The 25292-nt window shown below is 39.0% G+C and overlaps 2 protein-coding genes across 2 annotated transcripts in view; both read left to right on the forward strand.

Moving 5' to 3' along the window:
- The first annotated feature begins 356 nt into the window (after window positions 1–356).
- LOC102873809 (proteasome subunit alpha type-1-like) lies at window positions 357–13894 on the forward strand. Its single transcript, XM_006892081.1, has 10 exons — window positions 357–452; window positions 1697–1741; window positions 2007–2108; window positions 2409–2512; window positions 4392–4480; window positions 5329–5399; window positions 5517–5646; window positions 8016–8095; window positions 11849–11959; window positions 13493–13894. The coding sequence occupies exons 1-10, from the start codon at window positions 357–359 to the stop codon at window positions 13547–13549; spliced, it is 885 nt and encodes a 294-aa protein (XP_006892143.1). The 3' UTR covers window positions 13550–13894.
- Window positions 13895–23247: 9353 nt separating this feature from the next.
- Window positions 23248–25292, forward strand: part of COPB1 (coatomer protein complex, subunit beta 1) — a 43617-nt gene continuing 41572 nt past the window's right edge. Inside the window, exon 1 of the mRNA XM_006892053.1 lies at window positions 23248–23399. Within this exon, the coding sequence (XP_006892115.1) occupies window positions 23309–23399 (91 nt within the window). The 5' untranslated portion in view covers window positions 23248–23308. The remainder of the gene's footprint in view (window positions 23400–25292) is intronic.

The following is a 25292-nucleotide window of genomic DNA, read 5'->3' on the forward strand; positions in this document are numbered from 1 at the left end:
CCGCAGCACTTCCTGTTTAGGATTCCTGCCAATCTCAGTTCCTCGATCTTCCAAGGCCCCGCCCACCCCGGAAAAAGCTGTTATTTTTCAAGGGCCCGGAAGCTTTGGAGCTTATCGATGTCTCTGTAATAGATTAGGCTGCCCTGCCCTACGCAGCCGCCATCCAAATTTCGTAGGCATCTCTGTCGATCGCCGAACAGTAGTTTGGTCCGCGTTACTTGATCTGCATCTTTGCTGGAGGCCGCAGAGAAGCCCTACCCGAAACCATGGTGTGTTGATCCTTGAGCTGTGGCAGGGTGGGAGCAGAGGCCCAGGGTCTTTGGGGATTGCCAACCGCCTTTCTTGCCATACCTAGAATGGCCCGGAGCCACAAAGCAAGGGAACCTCGCCGACGGGAGAGCCGAGACAGTGATTCAGCATCTCCGGCCAGGCCTGGAGAGGGATTGTCGGGAGTCAGTGCGGCCTTTGCACCGGGCATTAATTTCATTTCTGCGGTGCCGTGAACACCTCCTGGTCATCTAGTTGAGCCTGGCCCTTAGGTGTGGATTACGAGCAGTTCTGAATGAGCCTTTATACAGGGTGGGAAAGAACTCTGCTATCTAGTCAGTCAGTTCCGACTCATAGGGACCCTGTCGGGCAGAGTACAGCTACCGCCTTTGCCTTCCAAAGCTGCAGATCTCTACAGATTCGAGCTGCCTCATGTTTCTCCTGCAGAGAGATTGGTGGGTTCCAGCTGCCAGCCTTTGGCATAGCGGCCGAGCTTTTTTAACCACCTTGCTCTTTGTGTGAACAAGTAGAAGACATAGATATTTCTGCTTCCCACTATGGCCAGTGGTGGAATTAGGCCCAGTTTGTATTCTGGGCTTGCACTTCCTACTCTAATTTAGGATTTAGTTTGAAAAGGCCCTTTTCGGTAATTTTATCTAACCACCTATTTCTACAGATAAGAAAAGTGATAGAATCGGGTACAGTACCTGTCTTATTCCAGCACTCAACCTTCTCACCCCCTAAATTATTCTCTCAGGCCCTCTGCTGATGGATTTGTCTTAAGGCTGCCATTACAGCAGTAATAATTTTGTTGCTTCAATTATTTGTGTTCACTTTCATTTTCCTGAGAGCGTTTTTGCATTTATTCAATCTAAATATATGCACAGGGCACTACTTTAAGTGCAGTCATGGTTCTGAAATAAATTAGACTAGTTTCAGATCATAAAGTTGAAAGGAAAGTTTACATAAAGAACTATGGGAATGTGTTCCGGGGGAGAAAAGAAGAAAAGAATTCAGAGAAGAGATAGTTGAGTTAATTTAAAGAAAGCAAGATTTTATTTCTCTGTTAAGAGTCCAGTGTAAGCAAACATATGTGGAATAGAGAAGAAAGTAGAGAACTGGCCTGGAAGCATCTCTGAAAGTTGTATAAATGAGGTGGAACTGATTTGATGGCAATGGATTTGATTAGAAAAAAGGAGTACTATGAACGGGAGATTGGGAGAATCTGAGCAGTAGATTTGCACGCTCTCTAGGATGGCAAATGTTTGTAGAACTGACTTGTATCTTAGGACAGTGGCAATCATATTACTGTTTTATTCACAAAATTGTGTATGGAGTGAAAACATTTCTTAAAGAGACAGCGTGTTAGCTGGCATTTGCAGTGCTTTCATAATAATAGCTGGTTTGGTTTTCTTTCTTTTCCTTTCAGTTTCGCAACCAATATGACAATGATGTCACTGTTTGGAGTCCTCAGGTAAAATAAGTCATGTGCGATTTCTGTGCATTTGCCTTTTGGTTTCTACAATATGTTTAGAAAAGTATGAGAGTTTATGCTATGAGAAAGTGGAATATAATCAAAGACATTCTAGTGGGATTTTGAATTAAAATTTCTTTTGGAAGGTCAGGGGTTTTTTTTGGTTATTTTGTTTTAGGTATTTGATATGCTTACTTGAGGTTTGAGAGCTGTACCTTAGAATCTTCTAGCAACATTCTAAAGGGTGTTGTTTTTTTCTCTTCAGGGCAGAATTCATCAAATTGAATATGCAATGGAAGCTGTTAAACAAGGTTCAGCCACAGTTGGTTTGAAATCAAAAACCCATGCAGTATTGGTTGCGTTAAAGGTAAAACATCCTCATTTAGAAACTGAACTACCAAACAGAAATTTCATTGTGTAGAAGTAAGATCATAAACTTCCACATTTATAATTCCCTGGTGCTAATTATTTTTTTATGTTGTGCCAGCATTATCACTATTCTTTTATAAAACAGTCTACTACCCTTAATATAAACTCAGTGTCTCCCCAATAAAAATACCACATTTCCTTCTCCCTCTCACCCCTGTTGACTATTAATAATAATCCTTTGGTATTTATTTCCTTAGTTCATCATGAACTTATTTCTGTGTTTTATATCTTTATTTAGAGGGCACAGTCAGAGCTTGCAGCTCACCAGAAAAAAATCCTTCATGTTGACAACCATATTGGAATTTCAATTGCGGGGCTTACTGCTGATGCTAGATTATTATGGTGAGTATAGTTATGAAAAACAAAAGAAATATTGCTTTTGATTCATATTTCTAGAAAATTCTAGCTGAATGATTTTAGGAAGTTGTTTGCCAGAATGTTTGTAAATTAAAATTGTAGGCTTACTGGATTTGGAATCAGTTACTCTGTATCTCATTTTCAGGTATCTGTATAATAACTAATAGAATTAACCATATCAGTAGTAACACTTTAGAAAAGAAATTGAATAACATGTTACTTTTTAATTCAATGTATATTGTTTGAGATTATGTTATGACTAAGAGTTTTCTCCTTTTTCTGGTTTCTGAGTGTGAGCAGAACCACCCTACTTTTACCAGTGTTTATTAGATTTTTATTTTTTATAAAGCTTAGCAGTGTACACTCTAGAATACATAGGTGAATCTTATTTGCAAGACACTTAAAATCTATTTGTGTATAATGCATCTAATATCCGTAACAGGGAGCTCTGGTGTCTTAGCAATAAGGAGCTGTTCAGCTAACCTAAGGCACGTCGTTCAAATCCACCATCTGATCTTCAGGAGGAAGATGGGTAGGGGTCGATCTTGTAATTTCTAGGCTCTGAAAACTCTTTGGAGGGTCAGCTATGAGTTAGTTCCAGCTTGACAAAACACAACAACTATAACAAAGGATAGAAAAAGGACGGGTTTTTTTAAAGTTTGTTAAACAAGTAAACTTCGTGAAAGTCTGTAAGAGTTTGATATATGTAAATAAAGAAGAGCCAGGTCTCTGAAATCACGTCAGTTGAATTCAGTTCCTGTGTTTCCCATTGCATTTCTATAGTCTTTTTTTTTCCCCTCAAGGTTATTATTGTCTTACCATGTAGAACACTAAACAGAATACATTCCAGGTATAAGTATGTGAGAGTGGTGGAAGGTAAGAGATAGACAACACTTGTCTTTTAAGTTCATGATTTGATCAGGAAGGAAAAAAACGTAAACACTAAGAGAAAACAGTGGTGCTGTTTAAGATTTTTTAACTTACCTAGCCAGACCCATGTTCTCTTGTTATTGTCATGTGCTGTCAAATTAGAACCGACTCATAGATGACTCAGCAGCAGATTTTCAGAGGCAGTAAATTGCATAGGAAGAGAATGCCCATTCTCCCAAGAAGCACCTGGTGAATTTGAACCTCGTATCTTTGTACTGGCAGCGCAGCTCCTTACGACTAAGCCATCAGGTTCCCTCATGCTCTTTTAGGTCATTAATAAAGTGATAATGTTGATTTCTGTCCACTCTTAAAATTATAAACAATTTTCATGGACTACAGAAGAAAAAACCCTTTAGACCAGCACTGTTCAAAAAGCAGTATAGGCAATCTCCAGGTTAAGAATAAGGTCATTCCTAAATGTGTCTAATCTTTAGGTAAGTCCAAACAGAGGCATAAAATGCGCAGAGCCTTTTCAGTTATGTAAAAGCTACGTGCAAGTTTGAGTGAAAGTGATTATGATAGTTCAGTCTTTTCAAAGCTAGGGCAAGCAAGTATGAGTTACTTGTAGTAGTGTACTATATAGCCTGTTGTTGTTGTGTACTGTCGAATCAGAACCAACACATAGCTGACCCTCCAGCCTGTTTTCAGAGGCAGTTAATCACACTGGAGGAGATTGCCTATTCTCCCAAGGATCAGCTCATGGCACAGAAAAAAACCCATACCTTCAGGATTGCAGTGCAGCTTCTTGCCACTAAGCCACCAGAGCTCCTTACTATATAGCCTTAGAGTTTATTCTAAAAATAAAACCCTGTAGCCTTCCTGGTTTCCTTACAATGCATATAAATGTCTAGAAGAAAGCAAAGTGATACCAGATTATTTTCTTTCGATTGGAGTTGTTTTATATGTTAAGATTACTAGCTTGCTTCTTTTTCAGTAACTTCATGCGCCAAGAGTGTTTGGATTCAAGATTTGTTTTTGACAGACCTCTTCCTGTGTCTCGTCTTGTATCTCTAATCGGAAGTAGTATCCTTTTTATGTTACCATTTAGGGATATGAACTTTAAAGAATTTAGATATTTATTCTTGTGAAAATGTTAGTTACTTTTTACTTGAATCGTGAAATGGATCTCCACGTAGTACCTGTAGGCTGTGATGGGTTATCCTTGGGAAGAATGGGAATTGGGTTGACTCTTGCTATTTTGCAGGCATATATAGGCTCATTTCAGGAAAACTAGAGAGATGTTTTTAGAGATGTAAAGGTTTTTTTTGGTGGCTCTGGGCTCTGGACCCCTTTCTTATACTGAGAGCAATTGACATATTTAGGCATAAACAGGTAACTTTTTTTAACAGGTAACTTTTGTAGCATTCATTCTTGGGTTGGGCAAAAGGGTGAAATATGTGTAACATTAAGCCAAAAAAATACTACTGTGTCTTACTTTCTCCTCTGTCCTATATGATGAATTATGCAACAATTAAAGAAGCTACGGATTTTGTTAATGTTCTTTAGTTTAAATTATATTAAAAATAAAGATAAGGGGAGCTCTGGTGGCCTAGTGGCAAGGGGCTGCAACTACAATCCCAGAGGCACACGGTTCGAATCCACCAGATGCTCTGCCTGGGAAGGAGGGACAATCTCCTCCTGTACCAGTCAGATCTGATTTGATGGTACACTCACACAAAACTTTCAAAAAAAAAATATCTATATATGTGTGTGTGTGTGTGTGTGTGTGTATATATATATAACTAATTTAGTCTAATATAGTGGATTATGTAGCTATAATAGAAGAATCCACAGGCCTTTGTTATAATGCATATTTGGGGAATAAAGATGGAACTTTATCTTTGTTAGAGCAAGCTCTTTAACTAGGTAAGAGACCCAGATACCAACACAGCGTTATGGTCGGAGACCGTATGGTGTGGGACTGCTCATTGCTGGATATGATGTAAGTTCGTGGAATATATATTTTACTGATTTTCAAAAATGATTTAAATTTTTTTGCCTGATTTTAAGCTAAACCTAAGTCAAGAATTCTGTGATTTTTTTTTCTTTGTATTTGTAGGATATGGGCCCTCACATTTTCCAGACCTGTCCATCTGCTAACTATTTCGACTGTAGGGCTATGTCCATTGGTGCTCGCTCTCAATCAGCTCGTACATACTTGGAGAGACATATGTCTGAGTTTATGGAGTGTAAGTGGTAGCCTTTTTTGTTTGCTTTATTTTGCTTATTTTATATATGTGTGTGTGTGTGTGTGTGTGTGTGTAAAATAAACAGTGTGATCCTAAAGAAATAAAATTATCAGCCTTTTAGAAGGAGGGTTTTAAAAAAATAAAACTATGGAATGTTTATTGTTTTGTCACACATAGCTGATTTTCCACCTTTGGGCCACTACAGTAGTTTCAGTCACCAGATGAGCAATTTTAAAATGCAAACACAGTATCTCAACTTTGATGGTTGATTCAGTTAGTTTGATGTATGCCCAACCAGAGTTGAGAACCAGCTACTAATTTTAAATTACATTACAGCTTTGCGTTTTCTGTCCTTTTGCTCTTGTTTTTAACTATACAGGTGTACAGCATAAGTGAAAAGGCAGTGTAACTGTGGGGAGGAAGATAAAAGTTGTAAGATTTTTTTTAACTGTTTGAAAAATCTACCTGTTTCAAGGGCAGATTTTCAAGTGTTTTGCTTCACATCAGAAGAGAGTATAGTATTAGAACCCTTAAGATGTCCCTTTGGCGTCTTACCAATTTTCTTGTGACATTAGGACATCTTAATGTAATGTATAACATTCTGTAGAGGAAATATATGAGACTTTAAATTGTCTTAAAATTAATTTAAAAGAAATATTTGTCTTGTTGCCCTTACTTGACTTATGGGGCAAATAATCCCAGGGCCTGATAAGCTTGAGATAGAGGTTAAATATCTTAAATTGTGGCAGTTGATTCAGTCATCCCTAAGATTACTCCACACTTGGAGATGTTTTTCAGCATATAGTTGCACTCAAAACTAAGATAGTAATAATATAGGTAGGACATACACTTGGATCATTAGGGGAAAGGACACAGGCTGGAGGAATTCAAGTGCAGACTTTCTTATAGTCAGTGCATGCAGCGGCTTGTACATGATAGATGGTTCTACCGAGGAAAGTGCATTAGAGACTTAGCATCCGAGATTTTGATTAGGAGGTAGTTATTTAAGAGACCCGTGCCCAGTGTCTGATTTTACAACAGCATCATAAGCACAGGCTTACTTGTTCAGACTTAATCCATGAGCAGTTCCACATTTTTTCACCGTATCAAAGATTCTGCTTCTTGGTGTGGTTGGCATCTGTCTCCCAAATCCACAGCACCTTCCTCCAGAATCAAAGCCTCTTTTCAACTTGATAATCTTTGGTAGGGATAGATTACTCCATAAGCAAGAGAAGCATAAACTTTGTTCTTACTTAGTAATCTGTACTGAGCAGTGTCATGTGACTTTTTTGCTTTGTTTTTAGCCACATTATGTAGTGAAAGCTTTTTGTATAGTAAGTAATCAAAAGCAAACCTGTGCTTATTGGGTAATCTCCCCTTTTCTTTACCTAACATACTTCAGTCTGCATATAAATTTAATAAAGATCAATTTGGATCTGTTTGTCAGTTTAAGAAATACTGCCATTTAACAACTTAAGTCTTATCATCTAAGTATATATGTTTTTCCATTTATTTGGTTCTTTAATTCCATAATTATCATTTTCTGTGTGCAAATATCTGGAAAGACAATTGTTTTTTGTATATTGTATCTTGAAACCTTGCTAAACTCATTTATTCTGAACATTTTTTGGTATGTGGATTCTTTTGATCTAAGATCATATCATCTGAAAATAGAAATAATTTGTTTCTTCCTTCCCAATCTGAGTGCGTCTGATTTACTTTTATGTAATGTTACTGCAACCTACACTACAATGTTTAAGTGGTGAAAGTGTACATTCTGGTTTTTATGCTGATATTTTGGAGGAAACATTCACTGTTAAGGCTGCGTCTTGCTGTGAAATTTTCATAGATCCCCTGTATCAAATGAAAATTTTCTAACTAGCTTGTTGAATATTTTTATTATGCAAGAGTTTTGTATTTTGTCAGATATTCTTTTGAGTGTGTTAAGACAAATATGGGGGATTTCCCCCCCCTTCATTCTATTAATGTGCTATTTTAAGGTCATTGATTTTTTGGATATTAAGTCAATCTTGTTGGTCAGGATATAAAATCCTTTTTATAGGCTACTAGATTGAGTTTCTTATATTATGTTAAGTATTTTTGCAGCTTTTTAAAACAGCATAAGAATTATTCCACAAAAAATATTCTGCAAAACTCTGAGCTGCATAACATGTAATCAGTACTTTGACTTAATAACCTAGCGTAAGAGAATTTCCAATTTCTAACATTGTTACTGATGGCTATTAAAAGATTTTAGGAATTAAATATTAAATTTTTTACTGTTTTTGTTGTGATATAATTAGTATGTGTGTAAACACAAGATTTCAGACTGAAGAGGAAATTAAGAACTGATAATTTATTACACACAGGCAATTTGAATGAACTGGTTAAACATGGTCTTCGTGCCTTAAGAGAGACTCTTCCTGCTGAGCAGGACCTAACTACAAAGGTAAATATTATATTTCCAGATGTTACCATTACAGTTTAGCCTTTTATTTCATAATAGAAGTAGTAGAAGAGGATTTGCTTAGAGTTCTGTAGTTTGGGGATGGTTGCTTTAGCTTACTTCTTCACTGTAAGCTATTCACTAAATAATCTGATTGGAAATGTAATTTTTTTTCTTTTAAACTTTGATATTAAGAAGATGGGCAGTCTCCTCCCATAAGATTTCCTGCCTCTGAAAATCTGCTGGAGGGTCAGCTATGGATCAGTTCCAGTTGATGGCACATAACATCAAACACAAAGTAATAAAACCAATAAATCAGCTATAGAATGTTTGTCCTATCTTCGGCAAATAGTTACATCTTGGTATTATCAATTCTATCAACCAGGATAGTTATTGGGCACCTACCATGTTGCAAGCACTTTCTAGGCATTGAGAATTCAGTAAACAAAACAGAAATATCTTGACCTTCATGGAATATACATTCTAGTAGGAAATAGTGTACATTTAAATAAATTTATGTGTACACTGGCTATACTGTATTTTTACACAAATAATATGCACATTATACAAGACAATTTTTGTTTTGATTTGCAAACATCTGCTTTATGCATTAGTTTCTCATGTGTACTAACCATAATAAGATATAGAAAAGATGGCGAAGAGATTGAGATTGTTCACAGCTTCAGTTTGCTTGGCTCCACGGTCAACACTCTTGGCACCAGTAGCCAGGAAATCAAAAAACGTATTGCAATGGGAAAGTCTGTGGTTAGGGACCTCTCCAAAATACTCGAGCAACAGTGTCTCTCTGGAGACTAAGGTCCGCCTGATACAGGCCATGGTTTTTGCAATCACTTGTTATGCATCAGAGAGTTGGACAATGACTAGGGAGGATAGAAGGAGAATTGACACCTTTGAGCTATGGTGCTGGAGAAGAGTATTGAATGTACCATGGACTGCCAAGAAAACAAACAGATTCATCGTAGAGAGGATTAAACCAGGCTGCTCCTTGGAGGCAAGGATTCTGGGGCTTCGTCTGACATACTTTGGACATGTTGTAAGGAGAGACAGGTCTTTAGAGAGGGACATCATGCTGGGTAGAGTAGAGGGACAGCGCAGGAGGGGAAGACCCTCTATGAGGTGGATTGATTCAGTGACTGGGGTACTTGGGATGGGTGTGTCAGAGGCAGTGAGATTGACACAGGATAGAGCAGGGTTTAGGGCTGTTGTACATAGGGTCGCTATGAGTCGCAAACGACTCGACAACACATAACAACAACAATGGGCAAAAATAAGAGGTAAAAGAAGAACCATTTGAATGTAGGTAACTAATGTGTAGAGAGCTCTGGTGGCCTAGTGGTTAAGGAGTTGTGCTGCCAAGCCAAAGTCAGGAGGTTCAAATCCACCAGCTTCTCTGAGGGAGAAAAATGGACACTCTCCTCCCGTGCTATTTATTGCCCACTGAAAACCCACTAGAAGGTTAGCTGTGAGTCAGTGCCAACTCCATAGCCATGAGTTTTTAACTAGTGTGTATGTTGTAATTTAAAGTAGGGGGATCATGAAAGGCTTCCCTGATAAGATGAAATTTGAGCATGAACCTAAAGGAGATGAGGGAACTAGCTATGCTGATATCTATAGCAAAGTCGTTCCACGTAGGAAGACTATAAATGCAGAGAGTCGAGGACTGGTCTGTTCAAGGCAAGGAGACCAGTAATGGAGTCAGTGAGCAAGAGAAAGAGGATTAAAGAAGTCAGCAAGGTAGTGAAGGCCAGATCGTGTTTTTCCTGTTAGCCATTGTAGGTGCATTGGATTTTACTGAGTAGGCTGTTAGATTTGAGCAGAGGAATGAAAAGCATGATTTGATTTAGATTTTAAGAGTATTTTGAGAACAGATTATAGTGGGAACATATGTGGAAATAGCTTTAAGGTTGTTACAGTAATTCCAGCAGAGTAATAGATAAAGAGAAATGGTCAATTTTGGGTGTTTTAAAATTGCAGCCAAGAAAAGATTTACTAACAAATTGTGAGTTGTTGGAGGGGAAGGGATAGTGTCTTTGACTTGATTAACTAGGAGGAGAGATTTGTGATTTACAGGAAGATGGGACTACAGGAAGTAAGATTTAGACATGTGAAGTTTGAAATGTTTATCTCATTGGAGATTTAGGTAAATATGAACTACCTGTGGTTCAGAGAATAATGATGTCTAGCCTATGCTTTGGAGGGTTTTTTATGTAGAAAGAGTATTTAGAAGAATAAGACTGGACTAGACAGGACAAGATTTGAAGACTGGGCTCTGAACACACTAACCATTAGAGGTGAGGAAAGAAGTATCAGCACAAGCCTGATGTCTGGAGAAGTAGGAGGAAAACTTGGAAAGTTTTGTATCCTTAGAAACTGGGAAGAAGGAAAGATGAACTGTGAAAAATTGCAAATCAAGGAAGATGCAGATTGAGAATTAACCATTATTAGCAATGACACAGTCATGAGGACGTGACAGGACAGTCGTCATAGTGGAGCGAAAGCCTGGTAGAAATGGACAAAGTGGGAGAAGAGAAATGGAAGACAACTCTTTAGAGGAGATTTCCATTGGGAAGCCAAAGAAATAAGATAGTGACTAGAAAAAGATGTAGTAAGAGGTTTTTTTGTTTCCTTTTTAAAGGGGAGGAACAGTGTGTTTCTGCGTGGTTATGAGAATAATTCATTGTAAAGCATTCATATATGAATGCATAAAAGAATTTAAGAAATCAGAGAAACTTCTGGAGCAATGCTGTTTGAATAGTAGGTAGAGAGTTTGGTCTTAGGAACTTGGGCTATTAATAACAATAAAAGGAATGAAATGTGTCTAGATAAGGAAAGAGAGGGATACACTGGGAACTTGTTACAGTTCTCTTCCAGTTGCCTCTGTTTGTCAAATAGAAGCAAGCTTCTGAACTGCACAGAGAATGGAGAGTGTTAGGGTTGTCCAGAAGCGTGACCTAGAGAACTTTACAGTTTGATCCAGAAACCACAAAGGGCCTCCTTCAGGTTTAATTAAAGTGTGATTAGTCATTGTTATAAATGCCATTTTTTATAGGGATTGTAGTATTACTATTTAATATTTATGTGAACATACATAGTCTATATAATTCTTTTAAAATAGAAAAAAATACTATCCTTTTAAAAAGAACCATGTAATTGTTTTTATTTGTTCAAAATGCCTATTATACTATTATCCCAAAACAATTTAGCTTTTGTATTTGCATGTACGATTGACTATTGATAGTCATAATTTGGAAAAGGTTGCTTTGATATCAAGTTTCCTAATTACATATTTTTACTAAATCATGGAAAATGGCCAGTATGTCCTTACACTTCAAGTTTTCACTAAAATTTTTGTTTCACAGGAGTTATCTTCTAGACATTTAAATAATTGCTGTTTCATTTTTCTTTGTAAAATACAGTTCCAAGCCCCAGAACATGCTGTAATCCTAAACTTATTTCCCATTGAAGAATCAGTAATTTATTAGCTTAAACAAAAGAGACGCATTTAGTTATATCTTAGAAGCTAGGCCTCCCTCTAGCTAAGTGACTTGCCACCTCACATAGATCTCTACAAAGTTAACACTGTCCACTAAATTGCTAATTTTCAGAAGTTACTCAGATTAATCACAATTGGTACTAAATCTGCAAATGACAAGGTTTTTTTTAAAAAAATCCAAAATTTTATCTTCAGTGTTTTTCAAACCTGAGTTCTCTTGATTTTTTTCCCCTCCCCCACAGAATGTTTCCATTGGCATTGTTGGTAAGGACCTGGAGTTTACGATCTATGATGACGATGACGTGTCTCCATTCCTTGAAGGTCTTGAAGAAAGACCACAGAGAAAAGCCCAGGTATATAAATAACTAACTGTAATCACAGGGGACTTGCTGTCTGACGCTACTGTTCCTGTAACAACTGCAAATATCCCATTTTCATCTTTAATTCTTATCATTCAAGTGGCAGTAGAAAAAATATGAACTGGGTAAGTAAAATATTGCAAGAGAAGTCATCTCCATGAATGCAAAAGGAGGAAACAGGTTGGTAATTTGGGTAGCATTATAATAAGCCACTCCAAAATTTAGGAGCATAAAACAGCAAACCATATTTTCACAGTTTGGATTGACTGGATAGCTTCCCCCAGCCCCCTTCTGATCTCACACCTCACTTGGGGTCTCAAAAGGGGGAGGGCCAGGACCTCGGCCGTAATGGCAAGCTTAATGTTAGGGCTTACCAAAGATCCAAAGTAAACATTGCCAAGCTTTTATCAGGTGAAGCTCTGGATTGGCACTTCTCTGCTTTACATTCTGTTAGTTAAAGTGAGTCACTGACCTAACCCAAATTTCTCTGTGAGTGGAGGCTGGAAGTATTTAATTGAGAACCAGCTTTGGAGACTAAGTTGATTCTTCATAATGGCAGTAGGTTCAAGAAGTGTTTGTGAACCTCAGCTTAAGAGTCTCATTGGATTAGGGGAGCTCTGGTGGCCTAGTGGCAAGGAGCTGCAACTACAATCCCCGAGGTGCACGGTTCGAATCCACCAGACGCTCTGCCGGGAAAGGAGGGACAAATCTCCTCCTGTACCAGTCAAATCTGATTTGACGGTACACGCACATAAAAATAATAAAATTAAAAAGAAATTTAAAAAAAAAAGAGTCTCATTGGATGTTTGAGATAAACATATGCTACTTTTTGATGCTTATTTGCTAGTTATGTAAAATAAAGGAGGACTTTGTGCAGAAATTTCTACAGCATGAATTCTTAACAATTTAAAGAGATTGGGGGTATTTGACTCATTTAAACTACTGTTATTTATAACACTATTTAGGAAGAATGTTGAGTGAGTACCTTGCACACACATTTATTTGCTTGTATTTTTGCTATTTTTGGTGGTGGTAAAAGGGATGAGAATGTGGACTGATTGTATTTTAAGGCTAATAGTGATAATTAAGGAATGCCATTACTCTTGCACAAGAACAAAGTATGATAAATTGCTAGAATTGCTCAATAAATTTTCAAAAGCTTTTCAGAACAGTAATTTTATATCTATAAAATATACCTTTGTTCAGAAATTCTTCAGGATATTAACTAAAATTGGTTATCCAGAATATCTCTTGACACACTTTTTAAAAAGCACATAAGAAATCATTTTATAATATTTATGACTGTTGTTGTTGATTGCATTCAAGTCAAGTATGACTTACAGCGACCCTATGAACAAAAGGCCTGAAGCCACTTTACAACTACCAGCATTTATCAAAGTTTCTAGAGTTTTCAGAGGCATGTTGTTTAGGAAGTGCATGCCACTCCTGCTTAATCATGCATTAATCATATGCAAATAGTCTCTTATTTTTTTAACATAATTCTTTTCTTTTTCTTCCCCTTTTAAGCCTGCTCAACCTTCTGATGAACCTGCAGAGAAAGCTGACGAACCCATGGAACATTAAGTGATAACTAGTCTACATATGTAATATCAACTTTGTAAGAATGCAGGAGCATAAAACTGAATGACAGTAATCCCTACATTGAACCAAGAAATGGCCGAGTGGTAGAATGATATGTTTTAGGAATCAGTCCAGATGAGAATTTTTTTTTCCAGGAAACATAATTGAAACTATATAGTGGGGTTCATGGTTTGTTTTTTGTTTTATTTTATTTTGGTTTTGAAAAGGTCTATGTAATCATTTTCTAGAAAGTATAAGATACCTGTACTACTCTTTTTTATATGCAAAACATAGTGTCTTTGTGATTTTAAAAGACAACTATGTAATAAAATTGTTTGATCTGCTGGTGTATTGGGCCTTTGTTTATTTTTTTTTAAGTAACTGCAACTGTAACTAATAATCTAGGAATACAGCTGGGATTTGCCAAAGTATTTTAGGATGGGGGATAATAGAACACATAGATTTATCATGGTTTCCCAATATGTGGACTAGCTGCATAAGAAGTTGTGTAGATAATGGTTTATAATACAATTCTTAATTAAAAGCCAAGAAATTACCACTTTCTAACTGATGTACTAATAATAACTTATGGGCTGCTGTTCTTTTGAACCAGCAGATGGCAGTATGATGCAATAAAAAGGGAAAATTTACTCTAAAACGTTTTAACGGCCGGCACCACTCCAGCAGAATTATAACTGCAGAGTTAAAGGTTTCAAAATGTAAACCACAATTATATGAAATCCGTGCTAAGAAGTGGTGAGGCTATGTAAACTCAAATAGTTGTTCCATAAGATTTATATTAAAATAGGAAGGAACCCATAAAAGCAATTTTATTTGGGTATACACATAGTATGATGTTTTACAAAGCAGTACATTTTCTTGGCTTTGTATATTACTATCCCAGCTCGGGTGGCTTAGTGGCAAGGAATTGCACTGCCAACCCAATAATACACAATTCAAATCTACCAACTTCTCTGTGGGAGAAAGATGGGCAGTCTCCTCCCATGTCATTTACTGCCTCTGAAAATATGGAGGTTTAGCTATAGATTGGTTCCAGTTCGATAGTACAAAACAATAGTAAGTAGATCATCTTACTGTCAAGCTTTATTCTGGAACAAAATGAGCCTTTGGGACATTTAAAGTGAATGTACACTATAGGTGGCTCCAAACTGCTGCGCTTATTGCTAAGTCAGACTTGGTTCTCTGGGCTGTTGGAGTGAGCACTAATTATCTACTTGTTAGGTGCTGTTTTGTTGAATAAGACTTAGTGATCCTGTGCAAAACAGATATGAACCCTGCCCTATCTTGTGCCATCCTCATCATCTCTGATATCCTTGAGCCCATTGTTGCTGTCACTATCAGTCCATCTCATTGAGGGTCTTCCTCTCTTTCACTGACCCTCTACCTTTCCAAGGAATAACCTCTCCTAGCAACATGTCCAAAGTCTGAGGGATGGAGCTTTGCCATCCTTATCTCTAAAGAGCAATCAGGATAGACTGTATCAAAGTCAGTTTCCTAGATCTAATAGAGACCTCCAGGTGCCTAGTGAGTAAGGGCTGCATTGCCAACCCAAAACAGCAAAGTCTCCTATGCCATTACAGCCTCTAAAACCTGCCAGAGAGTCAGTTGTGAGTTGGTTGGTTCCAACTTGTAATGAGTTGTTGAATACTGTATAATTGGGGCACAATGGTTAAATAATTAAACTGCTAACCAAAATGCTGTAGTTTGAACTCACCAGCCACTCCCATGGAAGAAAAATGAAGCAGTCTGCTTCTGTAAAGATTTGTTGTTAGGTACTGTAGAATTGGATATGATCCACTCCAGTAGATTTTCAGAGGCACTAAGTCGTGTGAGAGGAGATTTCCCTCTTTCTTTGTGGAGGGTTTTCCTCTCTTTGGCTGACTCTTCCCTTTTCCAAGCATGATGCCCCTCTCCAAGGAATAACCTCTCCTAGCAACATACCCAAAGTATATAAGACGAAGCTTTATCATCTTTACCTCCAAGGAGCACTCTGGCTGCACTTTCTCCAAGACACATTTGTTTGTACTTTTGCAGTCCATGAGATATACAGTTAACACAACTCAAAGGCATCTGTTCTGTCCTTATTCATTGTCCAGTTCTCAGATGCATTGCAAGTTATTGAAAAGACCATAGCCTGAATCAGGCACATCTTAGTCCTCAAACTGACATCATCACTTCTTAGTAATTGAGAGAAGTCCTTGACTACAGACTTTCCCAGTGATCTCCTGACTGCTAGTTCCGAGGATGTTGATTGTGGATCCAAGCAAGATGAAGTTGTTGACTGTTTCAGTCTTCATCTATCATGGGATCATGATCTCAATTTCTACTCATCATAGCTGACCCTCTATCGGATTTCCAAAGGTGCAAATTGCATGAGAGATTATTTTTAATATTTCTCCCACATAACCACTTGTGGATTCAAACCACGAGGGAGGTGCAGTCTCCAGAGATTCTGGGTTAGCATGAGCGAGAATCAATTCCAATTCCATGGTAGTGAATTGGTCTCTTTGTTTTTAACAACTGCATCTGCGATGGATTATGTACAAAATTTAAGTACTGTCAAGTTGGTTCCAATTCATAGCAACCCCACACACAACAACAAAACTGCTCAGTCCAGCACTGTCCTCAACAATTATTGCTATGTTTGAATCCATTATCTCAGTCATTGTGCCAACTCACCTCACTGAGGGGCGTCCTCTTTTTTGCTACCCTTCTGCTTTGCCAAGCATGATGTCTTTCTTCAGGAACCAGTCCCTCCTGATAATATGTCCAAAGTACATGAGATTAAGTGAACCATGCTTGCTTCTAAGGAGCATTCAGATTGCAATTCTTCCGAGAGAGATTTATTGATGATTCCTGCAGTCCAAAGTATAGTCAGCATTGAATATACCTTGGACTGCTAGGAGAACAAACAAGTTCATCCTGGAGAGAGTGAAGCCAGGCTGCTCCTTGGAAGCAAGGATTCTGAAACTTCTGATATACTTTGGACATGTTGCAAAGCGGGATCAGTTCTTGGAGAGGGATGTCATGCTTGTGAGGGTGGAGGGACAGAGCAGAAGAGGAAGACTCTCAATGATATAGACTGGTTAATGGGGGTAGGACTGTCAGTGACAGTAAGACTGGCACAGGATAGAGCAGGGTTTAGGGCTGTTGTACATAGGGTTGCTATGAGTTGTAAGCGACTCAATGGCACATAACAACAACATTAAATGCAGCAATAATTCTTCAGTCTTCCTTATTCATTGTTCAGCTTTTGGCATTGCAGTGCAGTTCCTTGCCACCAGGTCAGCAGAGCTGTTGTTCAGCTTTTAAACAAGTATGTGGCAATTTAAAATATGATTTATGTTTAGATACACCTTAATCTTCAGATTGACTTCTTTACATTTTCACACGTGGGAGAAAAGTCTTTTGCATGTTTTCCCTAATGCAGTTTGTCCTTTGATTTCTTGACTCCTACTTCCAAGGGCATTCATTGTGGATTCAAGTAGGAAGAAATCCTGATAATAATCCTTGTTTGCATGATGCTGTTTGTTTCAATCCAATGTGAGAATTTTTACTTTATATAATTCACAATTAGAGCTGTAGTTTTCGGTCTTCCTCAGTAGGTGTTTCAAGTCCTCTTCACTTTCAGCAATGTCTCCACACTGTAGGTTGTTAATGAGTCCTACACTTTCAGCAGATGCTCCATTCTTCATAGTCTTGGATTGCTCAGTATACACATTGAATAAGTGTGGAGAAAGGATACAACACTGACATACTTTTCCTGACTTTAAAACACACAGTATCCTTTTGTTCAAATCTGCACACAGATGACCTGTTCTTTGCATAGGTTCCGCAAAACCAAAATTAAATGTCTGGAATTCCCATTCTTTGTAATATGTTACCTATAACTTATTATGATCCACACAGCTGAATGCTTTTGTATATTCAATAAAGCACAGATAAAGATTTTTTCTGACATTCTCTGCTTTCAGTTGAGGACATTCTCTGCTTTCAGTTGAGATCCATCTGCTATCAGCAATAATACTCTTTCTTTCACATCTTTTTTCTGAATTTGGCTTGAATTTCTAGCAGTTCCTCACTGTGGTACTGAACAGTTTTTAAAGTCTCATCAGCAAAAGTTTACTTAAGTGTGATATTCAAGAACTTCTGCATTCTATGCATTTGCTTTTCATAGGATTAGGAACAAATATAGGTCTTTTCTAGTTGCTTGATCAGGTAGCTGTCCTGCAAATTCTTTAGCATAGATAAAAGTGATTACTTTCAGCACTGCATCCATTTGTTGAAACACCACATTAGTGTCCCATCAATTCCTAGAACCTTATTTTTCACCAGTATCTTCACTGAAACTTGGACTTCATTAATTCTATCAGTTCTTGATCATACTCAGAAATGGCTGAATGTCACCAGTTCTTTTTGGTACTTTACAATTACATTTTTTTTACAATGACTTCCTTATTGTATGGATGCTTCTAGCATCACTTTATTTTCCACATAAAAAAATCCAAACTCAATGCTGTTGAATCAATTTCAACTCAAAGCAACCATGTAAGGCAGAGTAGACCTGCCCTGGAGGTTTTCTAAGAATGTAAATATTTACAGAAGCAAATTGTCTCATTTTTCTCTTGTGGAGGGGTTGAGGAGTTGAGCTAAGAGCTTCTTTTGGTTAGCAGCTCAATGGTTATTCTACTATGTGACTCCTTTATTTTGTCCACGTTGTCATGTCATCAACTATGACTGATAATGATCCTATGAACAATGGGTCTGAACCTTGCCCAATCCTGAGTCAACCTTACTGCCTCTGACACACCTGACCCTATTGTCACAGTCACTGTGTCAACCATCTTATCCAGGGTCTTCACCTCCTGCATTGACCCTCTGCCCTTCCAAGCATGATGGCCTTTTCTAAGGACTGTACTTTCCTGGCAACCTGCCCAAAGTATGTGAGATGGAATTTCAAAATCTTTGCTTCCAAGGAGGACTCTGGTTTCACCCTCTCCAGAACAGATCTGTTGTCCTCTTGGAAGTTCATGATATGTTCAATATTCTCCAGCACCTCAACTCAAAGGAACCAATTCTTATGTCATCCTTAGTCATTGTCCAGCTCTCAGTTACATAGCAAGCAATTGAGAACACGATGGCCTTAGTCTCTAGACTGACATTGTTGCTATTTAGCACTCTGGAGAGATCCTTGACAGCAGATTTTCTCAATGCAATTCATCTTTTGATTTCCTGATTGTTGATGCTAAGGGTGTTGACTGTAGAGCCAAGAGAGATGAAATTGTTAACTTCAATCTTTACTGCATCTATCATTATGCTGCCTATTGGCCTAGTAATAAGTGGTAAGGATTTCTGTTTCCTTGATGTTGAGATGCAATCCATATTGAAGGCTTCAATCCTTCATCTTCTGCAGCAAGCATCTCAAGAATTCTTGTTTTGGTTTTGTTTTTGTTTTTTTAGAACTCCTCAGTTTTGATGAGCGAGTTTGTAACATCTTCATTACGAAGATTGTTGATAAGCCTTCCTCCAATCCTAATGTCACATTCTTCTTCATAGAGTTCAGCCACTCCAATGATCTGTTTCCACATATAGATTGAAAAGGTATGGAGAAAAGATATATTCCTGGTGCACTCCATTCTATAGTTTAAATCATGCAGTGTTCCCTTGCTCTGTTGAGACAACAGCTTCTCGTTTTAGGTTTTGCATGAGCGTAATCAAGTTTTCTGAGATTCTCATTCTTCTCAATGTTAGCCACAATCTGTGATCTACACAGTAGAATGTCTTTGCACACTCAAACACAAATAGACATCCTTCTGGTACTCTATGTTTTGAGTCAAGAAAACAAAGATCATCTGGCATGAGTAATGATATGGGTAATTCCTCTAAATAAAGAGTGGCCTCTTTTAAACCCAGCTTGCATTTCTGGTAGTTCTCTATCAATGTACTGTTCTAGGTAAATTTGGATAATCTTCAGCAAGATTTTGCTTGCTTGTGATGTAGTGATATTGTTCAATAATTTTCATATCCCATTGTATCACCTTTTTTTGGAATGGGAGTAAATATGGTTCTTTACCAGTCAGTTGGCCAGGTAGCTGTCCTTCAGATTTCTTGGCACAGCCTGATGAGCACACCTAGGGCTGCGTCTGTTTGTTGAAATAATCTTAACTGGTGGTATTCTATCAATTGATGGGGCATTATATTTTTTTCCCATTACTTCGAAACAGTTTGAATTTCTTTCTTTCTTTTTTTTTTTTTGTTACCATTGGTTCTTGGTCATTTGTTACTTTTTAAAATAATTCCATGTCAGCCAATTCTTTTTGGTACAGTGACACCATGTGTTCCTTCAATCTTCTTTTGATGCTTTCTGGATTATTCAAGAGTTGGTCCATAGCATCTTTAGGTAATGCCAAGCAAGTTCTTTTTTGTTTTTCTGACTCCAGTTCTTTCTACATTTAACACCGTAACTTGAGGTTTGAATTTCCTGCCCCCCACCCAATTCCTTCAGGTCATTCAGCTTGAGAAATGCCATCTGTGTTCTTCTCATTTTATTTTTTAACTCCAGGTCTTTGCAGATTTAATTTTGTTACATTACAGTGTCTTCCAGAGCTGCCTTTTTAAATACTCTATTCAATTTTTTCTTCTTTTTTTTTTCTATTTGGCTTAGCTATTTTACATGCAAAAGCAAGTTTCAGAGTCTCTTTTGACATCCACTTTGGTCCTTTCTTTACTGTCTTTTTAATGACCTTTTGCTTTCTTTCTGAATAATGTCCTTGTCATCCCAGAACTCAACTAATCTATAATTCTCAGTGTGCAGTGTGTTAAATTTAAATGGTGTCTAAATTCAGGTTGGATATACTCAAGGTTATCTTTTGGCATTCATGGGCTTCTTTTCCTCATCCTCATCTTGTACTTTCAAGGAGCTCTAATTGTGTGGTGGTTAAATGTTGAGTTACTAATTGAAAAGTTGCAGCTTTAAATCAGCCTACCTGATCCATAGGAATAAGATACAACCATCTGCAGTCTGTTACCAAACAGATCTCTAGTTTTGGAAACTATTAGACCCGTCTCCTGTGTCCTATAGGGAGCGCTAGTGGTAAGGATTTGCACTGCCAACACAAAGTCATGTGGTTCAAATCCACCATTCACTCCTAGGGAGAAAGATAGACAATGTCTTCCTCTGCCATTCATGGTCCCTGAAAAATCCGCCAAAAGGTCAGCTATGAGTTGGTTGTGACTCAACAGCACATAAAAATGACAAGTCTGTCCTGCAGGATTGCTGTGAGTCGAAATAGATTAAATGGCAATGGTTATCTCAAGAGTTTTTAAAATAGGGTTTAACAAATCAATACATGTGATCAGAAGGCACTCATAATTAAAGTGCTGTGAACTATTTTAGCTGCTCAAAAAATTTATTTTCTACTTGATGATACTGTTGCTGTGTACCGTTGTGTCAGAGCCGATCCATAGCGGACCCTGTTGCTGGTTTTCAGATGTTGTTAATCACATGGGAGGAGAATGCCCATCCTTCTCCCGCCAGGCAGCTGATGGCTTCAAACAGACTGCCTGCTGGATTACAGTACAGCTTCTTGCCACTAAGCCTCCAGAACTCCCTACCAAGAAGGAAAAAAATCTCAAAATCAATGCGTTCCAGGTAGATACAACACTAATAGTCAGGCTCTATCAGATCTCTTTGTACATTTCCGCCAAGCCTTTAAATGTTCAGTTATTAAAAACTTGTCAGAACAGTTTTGGGGGAGGAAGACAAGGAATGCCGTCAGTAAAGACTGACTCAGTACTTGATCCTCCAGAGGGTTTTCAGAGGCTATAAATCTCACAGGAGATTCACCATCTTTCTTTCATAGGGCAGCAGATGGATTTGAACTACAAGTCTTAAAGCTGACAAAACATCTCCTTCAACATTATGCCAAAACAGAAGCTGTTACATGTACTTGTGGCTCTCTTGATTTTAGTCTGCTGTTATAGTTAGGTGCCGCTGAATTGACTACGACCCTGTGAGCAACAGCTGCCCTATCCTGTGCCATCCTCTCACTTTCTGACATAAGTATTTTAAAAACTGTCAATTCTCCCTTCCCATAGTCTCTCCAAATTAAATCCATTGGATGTTCTTAAGGGATCATGAAAGAAGTCATTACTAAATAAAAAGCAGAAATATGGTGAGACGTTTTTCAAGTTACTCCAGCCCAACTGGTAGAATTCCAGAACACTGGAAAGTTGAGATGACCCCTGCAGAAAATCTATAGTGTCCACTGATTCAAAAAGAGAATAGTAACTTCTGCAGTTACTGCTCCAGTTAATTAACAGGCGACATAGAAAAGAATCCTGAGTTTCCAGGTCTCAGCCCACCTCTGGCCAACAAACCTCTCTAAAACGTCCTCACCACCTACACTGCTAAGAAGCTGCGCTGTAATCTCAAAGGCAAGCGGTTCAAAGCTCTCTCTGCTCCGCAGGAAAAAAAAAATCAGGAGGGTTTTGGGTTTTTTTCCCCCACGTAGGATTATTTACTGCCTCTGAAAATCCGCTAGAGGGTCAACTATGTATTGGTTCCCACTGGATGACACAAAACAATCAATCTGCCCTTCCACCCCGGGACTATTTCGGTTCCTTGAAAAAGAATTTAACCTTTTGCAAGTAGTGTTCAAGTGACTATAAAGTTTAATTTTGCTCTTGTCTTGTAAGAAAAACCTAACTTAAGATTCCACTTTCCTTGATGGCCTGACTCATCTTTGGACAAGAGGCAAAGAAGAAAAACCCAACCAACCAAACCCCCATGAACCCTCAGAACCTAGTCGCGCCGCGCAGCTGCAGAACGGGGAAGGCATGTCCTCTCTGTGTTGCCGTAGGTGCGAGGTGGCTGCGGCCGCGGCTGGCTCCCCACCCTCTTCCACGTCAGCCAAGGACTCCGAGGCGCTGCCGCTGCTGCCGCGATTGGGACTGGAACAGACGGCCCTACCGTAGCCTCGGCTGCTGCCCCTCGAAGCCAGGTAGCGGGTCACTGGTCCCCTAACCCTGGAGGCCTGGAGGACCCAGCAGAGTCGGAGGAACTGACTTTGCAGCACTTTGCAGATACGGAAGGGGAGCGACTAGGCCGCTGGCGTCGGGGCCTGGCGAGGGAAAACGGGGGGCTGGCGGCTTCTGGACTGGACGCTTCATCCCGGCTTGTGTAATGGCCACGGGCTTTCTCTCCCCGAGATCCCCGAGCTCGCGCTTTTCTGCCGGGACCTGCTTTGCGGGAAGAATAGAAGGGGCGTGGGGTGGGGGCGGGGTGCAGCTCTGCGATTGTGAGGCGCAGACGCGATAAAGCGAGATTTTGGTGTAGTGTTGAGAGACAGGGGCTCTAAGGGGAGTAGTTCGTGTGTGTATGTTTAAATCATTGCTTTATAACCGAGTAAGATGCGGTTGGAAGACTGTCACTACACGGTGGACCTCACTCCGCAGTCCAGCCTGCTCGAGCCTCGGGGCAGGGGCTGGGGGGTGGGGGTGACACACTGGGACCGACTGGTGTGTTTTGGATTGCATTATCACTCATTTTATAGGAACATAATATAGATTGACCTACCCTTTCACTATTTTAAAGCCATAGGCCAAGAACTTTAGACAGCAGAGGTCACAATAGTTACTGTTTTATTTCTTTAATCGTGTGTTGGTATCTGTTTTTCCTAGATTTTTCTGGCTTCGCTCTTGCCTACATTGTGTATTGAGGGTTGATTATAACCAGAAACCATGACGGCTGCCGAGAACGTATGCTATACGTTAATTAACGTGCCAATGGATTCAGAACCACCGTCGGAAATTAGTTTAAAGAATGATCTAGGTAAGCGCTGCTGTTTTGAAAATGACTTAGGGGAAGAGGAGGAAGAAAAGTGAAAATAATAGCTGTCATTGACTTGTAGCTTCCCTGTCCTGTGTACAACAGATCCTAGAGGAGTACTTACTTTTTTCTAAATATTATAGAATCTCTTCAGATGTTTTTTCTTATTAAAAATGAAAATTTGATAAACCTAGGCCTGAAGTGCTTGCTTTTGAAATAGAACATTTCAGTCTAGTAAAGTCAAATGTAACAGTTTAGTTGTGAGATACTTCCCTAAATATGATGAAGTTGTGCAGTTAAGTATATTATACTTAAATGTAACACTTAGTACTTTGTAGATTAGAATTAATTTCCTTGAAATTAATTCCTTATGAAATTAAACTTCATCTTACTTGGATTGTAAAACCAAAAGGACTTTATTTGCCTTTATGAGACTAAATTAGTTCACTTAGCATAATGCTCTCTAGTACCTCCCAAGTTAGGTAGTGATTTACAAAATCATTGCTCCTGCGTGCTGCATAGTATTTCATCGTGTGAATGTACCATAATTTCTCAATCCATTCACCTTGTGGTTGAACAGTTAGACTGTTTTCTTGTTCTTGCAATGATAAATAACACTGCTGTGAACACTGGTGTATAAGTCTCTGTTTGTACCTCAGTTCTCATTTTGTCAGGGTATATTCCAAGACATCAGCAGAGAACTGCCAGAAGTTCCAGGCTGGGTTTAGAAGGGGTCGTGGTACTAGGGATATTGTAGCTGACGTTAGACGGATCTTAGCTGAAAGCAGAGAATACCAGAAGAATGTCTATCTGTGTTTCATTGATTATGCAAAGGCATTTGACTGCGTGGATCATAACAAACTGTGGCTGACTCTGAGAAGAATGAGAATTCCAGGACATTTAATTGTGCTAATGCGAAACCTATACTTGGACCAAGAGGCAGTCATGAGAACAGAGCAAGGAAACACTGCATGGTTCAAAATTGGGAAAGACGTACCGCAGAGATGTTTCCTATCTCCATACCTTTTCAGCCTGTATTCGGAACAGACTATCCGAGAGGCTGGGCTCTATGAGGAGAAATGTGGCATCAAGATTGGTGGAAGATCTATTAACGATCTGTGTTATGAAGATGACACAACCCTGCTTGCTGAAACTGAGGAGGACCTGAAGTGCTTGCTGCAGAGGGTCAAGGACTGCAGCCTTCAGTATGGATTGAGGCTCGATGTCAAGAAGACAAATATTCTCACCACTGGACCAATTGGCAGCATCAGGATGGATGGTGAAGAGATTGAGATTGTTAACAACTTTAGTCTGCTTGGCTCCACAGTAAACACTCTTGACACCAGTAACCAGGAAATCAAAAAACGTATTGTGATGGGAAAGTCTGCTGTTAGGGACCTCTCCAGGGTACTGAAGAGCAATGGTGTCACTCTGGAGACTAAGGTGTGTCTGATACAGGCTATGGTCTTTGCTATCACTTGTTATGCATCAGAAGCTGGACAATGACTAGGGAGGACAGAAGGAGAATTGATGCCTTTGAGCTGTGGTGCTGGAGAAGAGTATTGAATGTACCGTGGACTGCCAAGAAAACAAACAGATTCATCCTGGAGAGGATTAAACCAAGCGACTCCTTGGAGGCAAGGATTCTGGGACTTTGTCTTACATACTTTGAACATGTTGTTAGGAGGGAGAGGTCCTGGGAGAGGGACATCATACTTGTGAGGGTGCAGGGATGACGCAGGAGGGGAAGACCCTCTATGAGGTGGATTGATTCAGTGATGGGGGAAATTGAGATGGGTGTGTCAGAGTTAGTGTGATTGGCACAGGATAGAGCAGGGTTTAGGGCTGTCGTGCATAGGGTCACTGTGAGTCGCAAGTGACTCGATGGCACATAAC

Source organism: Elephantulus edwardii, unplaced genomic scaffold (genome assembly GCF_000299155.1).
Source record: "Elephantulus edwardii isolate Elephantulus edwardi_28Jun2011 unplaced genomic scaffold, EleEdw1.0 scaffold00109, whole genome shotgun sequence".
In the NCBI taxonomy this organism is placed as follows: Eukaryota; Metazoa; Chordata; class Mammalia; order Macroscelidea; family Macroscelididae; genus Elephantulus; species Elephantulus edwardii.